The sequence below is a fragment of the Lactuca saligna genome, chromosome 3 (genome assembly GCF_052625555.1).
Source record: "Lactuca saligna cultivar CGN05327 chromosome 3, ASM5262555v1, whole genome shotgun sequence".
Classification (NCBI taxonomy): Eukaryota; Viridiplantae; Streptophyta; class Magnoliopsida; order Asterales; family Asteraceae; genus Lactuca; species Lactuca saligna.
The window spans coordinates 40,173,921-40,186,936 of NC_136419.1; the positions used below are offsets into that span (position 1 = coordinate 40,173,921).

The 13,016-nt window shown below is 31.5% G+C and overlaps 1 protein-coding gene across 1 annotated transcript; it reads right to left on the reverse strand.

Annotated features, from left to right (window-relative positions):
• Positions 1-1,478: 1,478 nt before the first annotated feature.
• On the reverse strand, positions 1,479-5,077 carry LOC145035802 (SH3 domain-containing protein 2-like). Its single transcript, XM_078984314.1, has 10 exons — positions 4,797-5,077; positions 3,819-3,941; positions 3,640-3,709; positions 3,420-3,571; positions 3,242-3,343; positions 2,446-2,646; positions 2,289-2,351; positions 2,049-2,210; positions 1,863-1,937; positions 1,479-1,773 (listed from the first exon to the last, which is right to left on the reverse strand). The coding sequence occupies exons 1-10, from the start codon at positions 4,854-4,856 to the stop codon at positions 1,657-1,659; spliced, it is 1,125 nt and encodes a 374-aa protein (XP_078840440.1). The 5' UTR covers positions 4,857-5,077; the 3' UTR covers positions 1,479-1,656.
• Positions 5,078-13,016: the final 7,939 nt, after the last annotated feature.

Genomic DNA, 13,016 nt, shown 5'->3' on the forward strand with positions numbered 1-13,016 from the left:
ACTTTCAACATCACTCAATTTAATAGAAAGTTCCTTGAGGCGTTGACAATAAGCTTCAAGAGAAGGCATGGATTTTAGGGTTAGGTTTGTGAATTCATGCTCAGGAGCAGCCGCCTATGAGCCTTTGTTATTCAAGAAGATGGATTTGATCTGGTTCCATGCTTCAAGGGCTATGGATTCCTCCTTAAGTACTCGAGACAAGAGATCTTCACAGAAAGTGTCGTATATCCACGGGAGGACTATGGAATCAGTTTCAACCCATGCCTCATACTTTGGGACGGTTTTCACTAGAGGTTCTATACCATCGACGTGGCTAAGAACTTTGTAACCATGTGCGCGAAGTTGGAGAAGTTTTACCTAAGTCGAGTAAGTGACTTTTGTACCATCAAGGATTCTGACCCTCTTTTGGATGTTGGTGACTGTATACACAGGATGAAGTGGGTTTGCCTTATTGGCGTTTTCTTTGTCGCTCATCATGATGAGAGGAGAAAAGGAGATATAAGGCAAAGGAGATACAGGGCAGGAGCTATAATAGCTCTGATACCATGTCAATTATCGTGTAATTGAATTGCTTGCTCTTCATTATTCACATCCCCCAATATATAGATACATAGTACAACTAATAAACATAGTACAACTAATACAGTGTAAAATACAAGGAAAGTAGATCTACTAAACTACTACACATATATATAGTAAGAATTGTGTGCATTAATAGTTTCTCCTTACAATGTAAGAATTCTTTGATACCAAGTGGCCATGTAATCAAGGTTGTAGAACTCGTTACTCGGTACCTATTCGACCGACTACCGAGTAGCGAGTACTCGGGAGTACTCAGGAGTACTCGGATTTGGTAATTCATGTAGAAATATTTTTAGAGAAATTATTTATATCAAAATCATAAGTTAAAACCATAACTTGATTGAAATATATAATAAAATTAGATAAATATGAATACACAAAAACTGAAAAAACACATAATGATCTCACTTCATGAGTAATTACTGAAAATTGAAGATATATACGTAGTAATAATCACATGTTTGTGTGTTAATTAATAAATCATTAAGTATATTATACATATTAATCACCGAGTTGACAGAGTTTTACAACATTGCTCAGTTCAGTAAGGGGCCGATCGGAGAGTACTCGGGATTTTGTAACTCGCCTCGGTAAGGGGCCGAGTAGCGAATACTCGGAAGAGTAATCGGACAACTCGGTGAGTTTTACAACACCGCATGCAATATAAGATCAATCAAATCAAACTTATAAGTAACTTTATGTAGGTTTGGCATCAATGTCCTCTTTGTCTTCGGTTTGTAGTTTTATGTTATAGTCCTTTGTGATTAATATGTTGAGTTGTTTAATGGGTAAAAAGGACTTACATTCCATACACATGCTAAGAACATAAAAGGGATGATACTATAATGTGTTCATTTTGTAAACATAACAAGAGTGACAAAACTCAACCAAAAACATACAACCAAAACACAATTCAAAGTAAACCGTATCAATACAAAATGAGTCACACGTATCATAATTGACCGTATATGATGAAAAACATAAGAAAGAAGAAAGAATACATGCAAAAAAATAAACTAGAAAAACAAAGGCCAAAAATACATACATTAAGATGAAGGTAGGTAGGTACATACTCTAGTAGACTTGGGTAACCTTGCTTGCAAGAACACGTTCTCGTCTTTCTACAAATTCAACAGGAAACCAACCTGCTTTCCCTTTGCATTCACCTTCAGCCCAACCATTGTTTGACACCTGTACATTTTTTTACCAGATACAAGTTTTGTAACCAAAATATTATTAAAGGAAACAATAACAACAAAGAAAATTCAAAAGGCATAGACCTTTCTGATAACGACATAGTCACCCGATGATAAATTGAGCTCCACATCAGACTCTGCATCATACGAGAACATTGCCTAGAAGGAAGCGTAAATGATATGGAGAATTAAGTTAGTTTATTAGTTATAAATTATAATAGACATATCAAGAAACAGTCAGTTTGTATGTATTAATGTATGCATGCATACCTCTCCTAAAAAGTAATTCCCCCCTTCATTTGAACCATTTTGCATTGGAGAAGGAGATGTGTTGTTATTGATTTCTTCATATGATGGAGGTGAAGGAGGAGGAGGAGGTGTTTCCATTTTTGGAGGAGGAGCTGCTTCAATTCGTTGGCGCTGTGATACCATCTACAAATTTCCCATTTGGAAAATAATAAAATAAAAATACTAAAAACAAAATTATTAATCTTGTTGCATAATGCATACCTCTCCTTCAAGATGATCAAGAATCTGAATAACCTTCTCATGATAAGCACGCTCCGATTCAATCTATCAAAAACACACATGTTTTAAAAAAATATATATACCAAAAGATATGAAAGTGATCCTAAAACATTAAATAAATGAAGAAGAATATTTTTACCATGGAAATGAGCCTCTGTAGTGTCATATTTTGTTGCTGAGCTTCAACTGCAGCCATTGCTGATGCAGCTTCCTTTCCCAATATTGACATGTTGGACTTCAAATCTTGTAATTTTGATTCGGCTGCTTCAAGTCTTGCAAATACTTCTGGATTCCCAGTTCCTTCCATCACTTTTGTTTGTCGTTTTGATACTTCAATCACCTACTTTCCAAATTTTAAGTTAAATAATTAGTGTCAAAATATAAAAAAGCATGTTGGTCCTCGACTATACTCATTTTTCAATTTTAGTTCCTAAAACTATATTTCTTCCAGTTTTTGTCCTCATTTGAGGTTTTTGTAACCATTTTGGTCTCTCATCCAATTAAAATGACTACTTTTATCAACTATACTCAGGGACCACAAAATAGTCACTTTACAAAATACAAGGACCAAAAATGTCATAAGAACAAAAACTACAAGATAAGGACTTTTTGGGACCAAAAATAGTCAGTTTACTTGGAACAAGGACCAAAAATGTTACAAGAACCTCAAATAAAGACAAAAACTGCAAGAGAAAACTTTTGGGGACCAAATATGTTACAAAAACCTCAAATAAGGAGAAAAAACTGCAAGAGAAAACTTTTCGGGACCAAAAATAGTCAGTTTACTTAACACAAGTATAAAGAAGTATGATAAGAAGTTAAGAACCTCAAATAAGGACCAAAACAGCAAAAGAAAACTTTTTGGGACCACAATTGCAAAAACCGGCAATACTCAGGGACCAAATATGTAATTTACTCAAGACAATATGAAACACCTGTGCTTCAGCCTCTTGTCTCATTCTGTCATAACGTTGAGCAAGATGTCGAGCATCTTCAAGAGGAGCTCCCATTACCATTGCTCTTAATGGCTCTGCAACCTGCACACCCCACACATGTTATTTACACCCCCTCAAAAATAAAAATAAAAATTAAAAAATATAATGTATTTTAAACCTGGGTCCCAAAAGATTTGAGTAGATTTTCTCGTTCCTTTTCCATTTGTGCACGGGCTCGTGAAAAGTTGACTGCAGCTCTTGATAGTGTATTACCACTAGTGCATGTATTCTCAATACCATATTTTCTGCTATCTTCTGATAATTTACTTCCTGTGAAAACATTCAGTTCATGTAAAAGCTTAATTACATCATGAAATTTAAAGGCATAACAAACTTGCCTATTTCAACTTGTTTGGAACTCGTTGCTATGTATCCTTCAACACCACGAACAATGTCTCTTTGAAAATGCTGAAATGCAAAAGCAAGTTAATTTCATCTTCAGAATAAAATCTTATAATTTGTTATATGTTTATTCTTGAGTTATTAATATACAACAACAATATGTGGAGAGAGCAACCTTAGCAGCACGTGTGGATATGTAAAGTCTTTCAAGTTTCTGGTGAAGCATGAGTTCTGCTTCATCTGTTACAACATTATCTGAACCACCATAACCTCCACCACCAAACTGCTTGAAAACCGCCTAAATTTTACACCAATTATTATGTAATTATGTATTGTGATAAGGTAGTATAATATCAAATGGGTTAACAAAGAATGAAGTATCTCAAACCAATTGCAGATATAAGCAATTTTTACATATGAGCATTTTTCATAAATAAGTTTTGTCCCCATTAAGTCAAAATGTAACAGCACTTTCGCTCAAAATGCAGCCTATATAATGACTAAATCGCAAGTGTTCCCTTTACTGTGTTTAAGTAACAAAAAGGAAGTACATAAATGTTTGTGATCGAGCTCACTGTTTTTTGAATCTACAGCTTTTATGAATTTGGACACCTGTTGTTAGGTTTATGCAAATAACTTTATATCACTTATAATTTTTAAAATACACAGGTCCTATAAGCATGAGAGTGTCTACTTTTTTAGTAAACACCAGGTGTACAGAGTTCATGGTTGTTGAATCACGCATTTGACCCTATGTGTAAGGGAAATTTCACTACCTCAATCAAAACTTCAAGGTTAAGCTACAAAGTTGGGGATTAAAGTACATTACCAGCGTATAAGAGAGATCGACACCGTTTCATCCAAATTAACCAAATCCAATATGATAAATCTTTTAGGCAAAAAAATATGCTAACTTCATCAAAACTTTTAACAAGTATTCATCCTAATGCTAGTTATGCAGATGCCAACTATTAGGTTGGTTACTTCATATATAACGAGTAGCTAATTAGATGAACTGGAAGAGCAATACTTTATCAGATTCATCGATATATCCTCGACAGTAAACAGTTGTGAATTATTATTGATATGAACGGATTTTGGGGGCAAAACCGAATCAGATTCAAATTGAAAGCAACGAATTTCTTGATTGTACCTGTTGTTGTCTGGCAACCTGTTCCCGGAGCTTCGTTGCTTGTTTCCTGATCGCTTCCATTCACGAATTGGCCAATAAAGGAAGAAATCAATGGATGTGGAAGTAATTTGACGGATTATCACTGGAGATTTATTCCTTTGATCGGATATAGATATTTATAAATCAAATTTCACATACGAATTGTTTCTTTCGTTTTACGATTTTGAATCGAGTTTCTTCTCGTTATGCTTTCAAATGAAATACGACCTCCCCGATCGAAGGCTCTAAAAATACTATTTTGCCCCTAAGGTTTTCCGTTTTTGTACCGAATGGATGAGACGTTTATGGTTATAAGATTTATAGCTTTGGCTTTAAATTAAAAGAAAAAATTACAACACTAGTCATTTTTTTCTTTAAAAAAAATGGTTAATAACTTATAAGAATTTTATTCGGTAATATTTAATTATTATTTATATTTAATTATTTATGTTTCTTTTGTACATATAATCATTAAATTTGTTATAGGTTATAATGATATTTTAGGTACATATAAAGAAGTTTAATGACATATGTTTAAAAGAAATTTAAGTGACTAAATATGTATATGATATAAAGTTTATCATCGTTTAAGTTATTAATCATTTTTATATAAGGGTAATTTCATATATATCATTCCAAACTTTAAATATTACATCAATATCAACAAGTGTCACTAAACTATATCGACTCTTCTAATAATTATGGAACTCTATCGGCCATTTTCATATATTTATGGTTCTTGAAATAGACACCTTCTTTAATGGTTCCCATCCCCGTCACTATGACCTATAATAATTACACCCAAACAACCACCACCACTGTCGCCTCCTCTACTTACTAATCCATATATGTCTTTCCTCCACAATCGAGTTCTCCATTTTTCATCTCTCCATGACCTCCACTATGCGTCATTTGTTCGTTTTCCGATTTCCCGATTTGTGATCAATTTATAGTACAAAATCAAACACATCAATTTAGTTTGGACCAGGCGTCTAGTTTTCATAAAGCAACTCAAATCACCGAGGAGCTCAAAGATATCGTGTAACGTCACAATGACAAGACCCAACATTTTCATTTTTAAATTAATAAAACCGGTATTCCCGAAACATCATCATAAAATTCCAGATAAAACAAATGTATCAATCATCACATCATATTAGACTAAATCAAGAAAATACGTACAAGGTGGTATGTGCTCTACAATCATCCCGAGCTCTTTCATTTGAAAACTGAAGTACCTAAAACATAAACTGATAATAGTAAGCAAAAAACTTCGTGAGTTCCCAAAAATACCACATATCATACATACATAGATAAACACATAGTGGGCCCCGCCTGGCATTGGGCCCCGCTCGGTATACAGATCGGGCTCGTTGGATGAACCCTGTTAACTATGGATTTAGTGTATGTTGTATAAACCATATCGACGATGGACTTCGTGCTTATTCCTCATGAAGAATCCTTAGGAATGAGTGATAGATGATTCTTAGGGTAGATGCTTAAAAAATAAAGACGATAATGGAGATGAGTAATTGGGTTAATTGTTTGATAATAAAACATAATAACTTTATTATTGTGGGTTGAAAACCCTATGTACTCATAGGTTTTCCAACCTGACCCACTCAGATTATTTGTATCATAGGTGTCGATATGAAGTTATATTACACTGAGAAATTAAAAGAGATGTAAATCACTAGTGTAAATGAAAACAGGGTCTCTTTATGCTTATGTTTTTGTATTGATGATGACATCCCAAATTTTTAATATCAATAAAATACATTTATTCGGAAATGCTTTAATAATATGTTAATCATGTTTTTTGAGAACAAATTCCGCAATATATTTCTTTAAAACTATACTCGGATTTTCAAATAAAACATAAACAAATCGGTATTTTTTAATCCTTAATTTGCGGATGTCTTATTGATAGATAAATGATTTTGTTTTTCTTATTTTACCCTAATTTTATATATATATATATATATATATATATATATATATATATATATATATATATATATATATATATATTAACACATACTATAATATATATGGATGTCTCTTAAAACCAATAATAAAACATAATAAGATAAAGCAATAAATACAAATTACACGATGGTTTCCATATTTTGGTTGGATTTTTTTTCTTTAAAGAATTGGAAAAAGGCATGAGTAAGCATACGACCATACCACTATACCAGCTATAAGTCTAAAGAGCAACGACACAGTGCTTTAATTTGTCCGCCACGTGGAACTCCCAACATACATTGCCGGCTTCTCACTCTTGCTCACGTGCCACCATTAAAATATCTTCTGGCAGTCTAACATACCAATCATGTAATTTTTTTGAAGGATTATGGAATTTGTCATCGAAGTATTTTAATTGTGTATTTATTTGATCCGAGTTTAAAAGCTTTAACTTAGATCTAAACTAGTAATTAAGGTCGCATTTTGTCATAGGTTTTCAGTATTTCATTTTAACCATTGGTGTGTAAATGCTTGGCAAATTTGGTCCCTAGGGGGGCAGTTTTGCCAACTTTGAAAAAGTTGGAGTACGCTTGACATACTCCTTGTACGTTCGGCTTACGCATGCACGGGACAAACCCTAAATTTTAGGGTTCAAACCCTATTTAAACAACATCATAACCCCCTTATTCTCTCATTTCTCTGCCACCATTGCATTTCGAGTGTCACTTCGAAACTCTAGCCTTCCTTGAAGAGATTTACCCTCTTGAGTGTTTGTTTTAGTGTGTGTTGGTGAAAGTAGAAGAAGGGAAGCTTGGAAGAAGGAACTTTGATCAAAGGGAACTTGTAGATCTAGATTTTTCACATCATTTTCAGTTTCATTGGGGTATAAAGCTTGAAACTTGCTCCTGGTTTACTAAGATCTAGTATTTATAAAGTTTTGGACCCTTTTTGGTCATATTATGAGATCTTGTGGATTTATTCCACTCCAGGAGTTAGAAGTTGCTTTTTGATGTTTTTGAGGTCATTAGTCCATAAAGTTAGCATATTGATGGTTGTGGATCAACCATACATTAAATTCTTGATGTTAGAGGAAATCATGATTGAGGAGTTCCTGAGGTCACCATCTTTAATTCGGAATCTATTTGAGTTTGTTTGGTCTTTATCTGGAAGATCATAGGGTGGAGTTGATACGGTACCAATTCATTTTTCCTCTAAACCGTGTACCATACCAACTATAATTGGTATAAAAAAAAATTGCTACCGGTACTATACCAAGTATACTTGGTATCAATTTATTTGGCTACCAACAAGTTTGGTTGGTGCAAATTGGTATTGGTAATGGTATATACCAACTTCTTTTAATTTTCTTTTATAAGATTTAAAATTAAGCAAAGACATCAGGATTTTGATGTGTTGTATAAAAATTAGTTACATGGTTCTTTTAGTTTACAAAATAATTCTACTGAAGTAACGCTAAAGTAACGTTTTAATATTGTACTTTAACGTGGTAATAACTATTGACTAATACGACTAAATGACTAATATAATATTATTAAAACTGTGTATATATATATATATATATCAATTGAATTGGTTGGTACGGTATTATCATGGTATTCCAATTTTTGTACCATTAACGTACCAACATTAATCAATTGGTACGGTACTACTACCAACCAAACATGTTGGCTATCAAATATATTGGTGACCAAGTTTCTTGGTTCGGTTGGTAATATGTTGGTTGGTTTTCCATGGTACAATTTTGCCAGCCCTAGAAGATCATATTGAGTTGTGTTATACATCCCAAGGATTAGTCCATTAAGAATGTTGTATGATTGGGTGAGCTAAGTTGAATTTTGTTCTGTTTGCAATGTCAGTTGGTAGTAGTTCGAACCTTAAGTGGAGGAGAGCTGGATATTCTATTTAGAGGATTTGCGATCTATTCGAATTATGGTTTCAGAAGGATAAGTTATATGGAGTTGCAGTTCGGGTATGCAAAACTTAGGTTCATGATTTGGTCAAGATGGGGGTACATAGCAAGATGTCATCAGATGTATGTGTTAAAATGGATGTTTTATTTACTTTAAAAATAAATAATTTTGGGATGTTACACTCCACATCTAAAAACAGTCTCATAACATGTAGTATTAATATGCATTATAATATTCTTCTTCAACCTATTTTTATTTTACATTTTTGGTTCAATTTTTAGTTTTTGTGACAAGTTTGATCCATTTATATATATATATATATATATATATATATATATATATATATATATATATATATATATATATATATTAAGTTTTCTCCAAACATTTTTTAGAATTTTAATTTTATGTTTTAAAACTTTATTTTTATACTTTAAAATTTTTTTATGTCTTTTTTACAACTTTTGTTTGTTATAAAATTTGTTTTCATTATATATATATATATATATATATATATATATATATATATATATATATATATATATATATAAAAGATAAAACTGTAAAATTGATCAATGTGGTTTGTAAAAAATTGTGGGTAATGTTCAAAAAGTTTTCAACTTACACTGAATTATCAAAATAAGATACTTCCCAGGGTTTTAGTCTCTATAGAACTTGAAATGATTGTTTTACCCTTTTATTTTTATTTTTTTGTACTTCTTTTAATACTTTATCAATTAAAAATATTAAACAAAAGATTGGACCCACCCTATACCACCCCTACCATCCCTTACGCTTCTCTACATCTATTTCTCTCTCTCTTTTTTTTTTTCTCTCTCTCACCCACACACACCCACACACTAGACATTTAACCCAATATGATCTTCATCAAACTTCTTTAAGTTCTTCCACCAATATGTCTATTTTCACACACTAAAACTTAAACACACATAAAAAAACTCCAACTAAAAATCGTCATGTGTGAGTTTAATGTTCTTTGGGTTCTTTTAATTTTTAGTATGTGTACGTGCGTGTTTTTCATTTTTGGTGTGTGTTTAGTTTTATCAGTTGTCAACAACCCTTGAAGTTTAGACCAGTCGAGACTAGAGATGTTTATCTAGATCATTCTTTCCCTCACTCGATCTATATTCTCCAACGATTTTTTTCTCATCCACTCTCTCTAATTATTAAGAAACTTCAGCGATTTCAAGGTTTTTTGCGGAGAGAGTAGAAGAAGTTTTCAGCGAGGAGACGGTACCAACTTTTACAGACTAGGTGGAGCTTGTGGTGATCGATTTTTAGGATGCAGATTAAACAGGAGGATGGCGAGGCTGTCAGGCAGCACATGCTGGAAAGGAGATTGGTTGCAGAATTTGTCTCGTTGGGTGGATTGATGATTTGATGTTCGACTGGAGACAAAGCTTTGAACTGGGGACATATATTTTTGCTCTCACGATTGTTTTCGAAACTGTTGTATCCACCTGTGAAAAAAATCATCATCTCCAATGGGAACAGATGGGCATAACCGTCATGATCAAGAAAAGGAAGAAAATCTACCCTAATAAATAAAAATGATTTTGCCACATGTCCTTCTCTCATTCAATTTGCCACATATCATTTTGTCATAATTTAAAAATATATTTATTTTCCACTTGTCATTTATTTCATTTTCCATTTCAAATGTATTATTAATTAGTTTCCATAAATTAAACCTACCATAATGATATTAATTTTAAATTTTAAATTTCAATTTCAATTTCAAATAAATTTACAGTTTAAACCTTTATGTTTAACATTTTGTTATAATTAACCTGTTTAGTATATAGGTCTGATAACTAAACAATAATTTTAATTTATTTATTTTTTGCATGTTTTTTTTCTCATAATTTTTATTTATTTTAAATTTCGAATTCAAATAAACTTCTCATTTAATCGTTTATATTTAACATTTTGTTTTAATCAACCCGTATAATATACGGGTTTCACAACTAGTGAGATATAAATTTAGGATCTTTACTAAAACAATTAAATAAAAGTCATGGGCGCCACTATTATGCCTTTTCTTGTGTTAAGAGAGAGAGAGAGAGAGAGAAAGAGAGAGAGAGAGAGAGAGAGTATTTTTTTTTTTAATTTTAGGTTAAAACGATATTAGAATAATTATAAAAAATACAATTTTTTTTTGCATAATCGTCTTTTCAAGTATTTTTGGATTAAAAATCTTTTTTTTTTTTTTTTTTGATTTTGTCTTTTCAAGTTTTTTTTGGATTATTATTTTTTTTTTTTTTTTAACTTTCTATGAAGGGATTATAGACTTTCTATGTAAAAAAAACTATTTGGATTATATTCATAGTTTTTTGCAAATAACAAAGACAAATTTTGCAGTTTTGTCTTTGTTAAATTATATTTTTAAATTACTTTATAATGATTTCAGGAAAAAAAATTGTTTTTAGAGAATTAATATTTTAGAAATCCTTATATCATTGTTTTTATGCATGGAAAATTAATTCAGACCAAATGATAAAATATTAGGAAGGTTAGCATGGGAAATGTCTACTTAAGTAACTTGTTCGCACAAGGAAAAGTCGTCAAGAATGATGGACCCACGCGCTTTTGTCGTCAGCGCGTGACTTCGTATAGAAGGGAGCCAGGAAGGCGGCGCAATTAACGCGGTAATATTATGTATTTCTGTAAATAAGGACAAACCAAAGGGCCATTTTAACGTATACTTGTGTAGTCAAATATTTTGATTTTTGAGTGGCCCAATTGCATTTTTCCAGAATATTTTGTGGCTTGAACGAAAACCGGGGGGCGTGACCACGACATATAGCAAACAAATATTCGTGCAAATATTCTGTAAATTAAAGAAAAACATTGTTATTAAAAATAAAATAACTTTATAATAATTCTAACTATATAACATCTATAAAATATTATCGTAGTAATCAATGGAGTTTAATTTTTCATTGATGTCCCTTTTAATTTAAATCGTACATTTAGTAGCAATCATATTTTATTACTTGTAGATAAAATTATACAAATGATGCTTGTAGTTGGCAGAAAAGACCACTGTAAGATGAATTTTTAGAATTAATTCATCTTTTCTGGTTTAAAATGAATACACTCGGTTATTTTCAACCAACCACGATGACTCATTATGTGTTTTTAAATCTGAAAATTACTTATCATTTGCTTTTTAAACCTGAAAATGAACAACCATTTTCAAAATTTGTAATTTTACTCGATTTATCTTTTTATTACATATGATTAAAATATTATTATATTTATTATAACGTATTTTCGTTTTAGACTTCTTGGATCGGTCACCGTAAAAAGCATTATTGCTCCTTTAGGGGCCAAAACTAAAAGTTAAAAAGGAAAGTAGTAACGGGACTGGAATATGTTTCACATTTTCCATATCTTTCACTTATAATATTTTTTATTTACTTTTTGATGTAAATAATTTACCTTACTTGTTTGCCTAACGTGTAGAGAAAAAGCCTTTTTTTAAGAGCGGGAATGTAGAGAAAAGAACTTCAACTATTTGAGTTGAGCACTTCATAAATTGATTTATCAATTTTAAATATATATATTTACCAACTTGTACCATAACTATAAATGTGTTGTACTTCATATGGATATGAAGGATTAAATTATTAAGTGGAATTATCACTTTCCATTTGAGTTAGCTCGATTCGATTGATAATTTTTAAAAAATGTATAAGATAAGTATTATGAAAAGTGCATTTCCACTTTCAAAATACTTATTCATTTTGTTTTTATTAATTGTTCATGTTCTCTTGTTCTATCTAATTCTACAATTTATGAAAAACCTATAAATCCTTAAGATAGTAGTGACATAGTGTCATTGTCTTAAAAAGAAATTAAATATGTATGAAATACTCAAAATCCTACTAAAATTTGATCAAAAAACTCGAAAAGTATCATCACAGACGGACAGATAAACCAAACTGATTAACAAATATAGGGTTTTTGACACTGTAGCATATCAATGTTTGATCAATTTGCACATTTAGTTACTAATTTTTTTTGTACTCAATTGATCCTTAATGTTAGTAAATACCGACTAATTACCCCCTTATGCACCCGATAAACGGAACAATCGGTGATATTGCTTATGTGGAATAAATTTACATTTTATATGTCATTTATTTTATCCACATAAGATTTAGAAGTCAAATAAACACATTTATTTAGCCAGAACTACACGTCTTCGTTCTTCCTTTTTCTCATCTTACAGTGAATATGAAGCACTAAACCTAGGTTCGAAGTCGTTTTCTCCGAT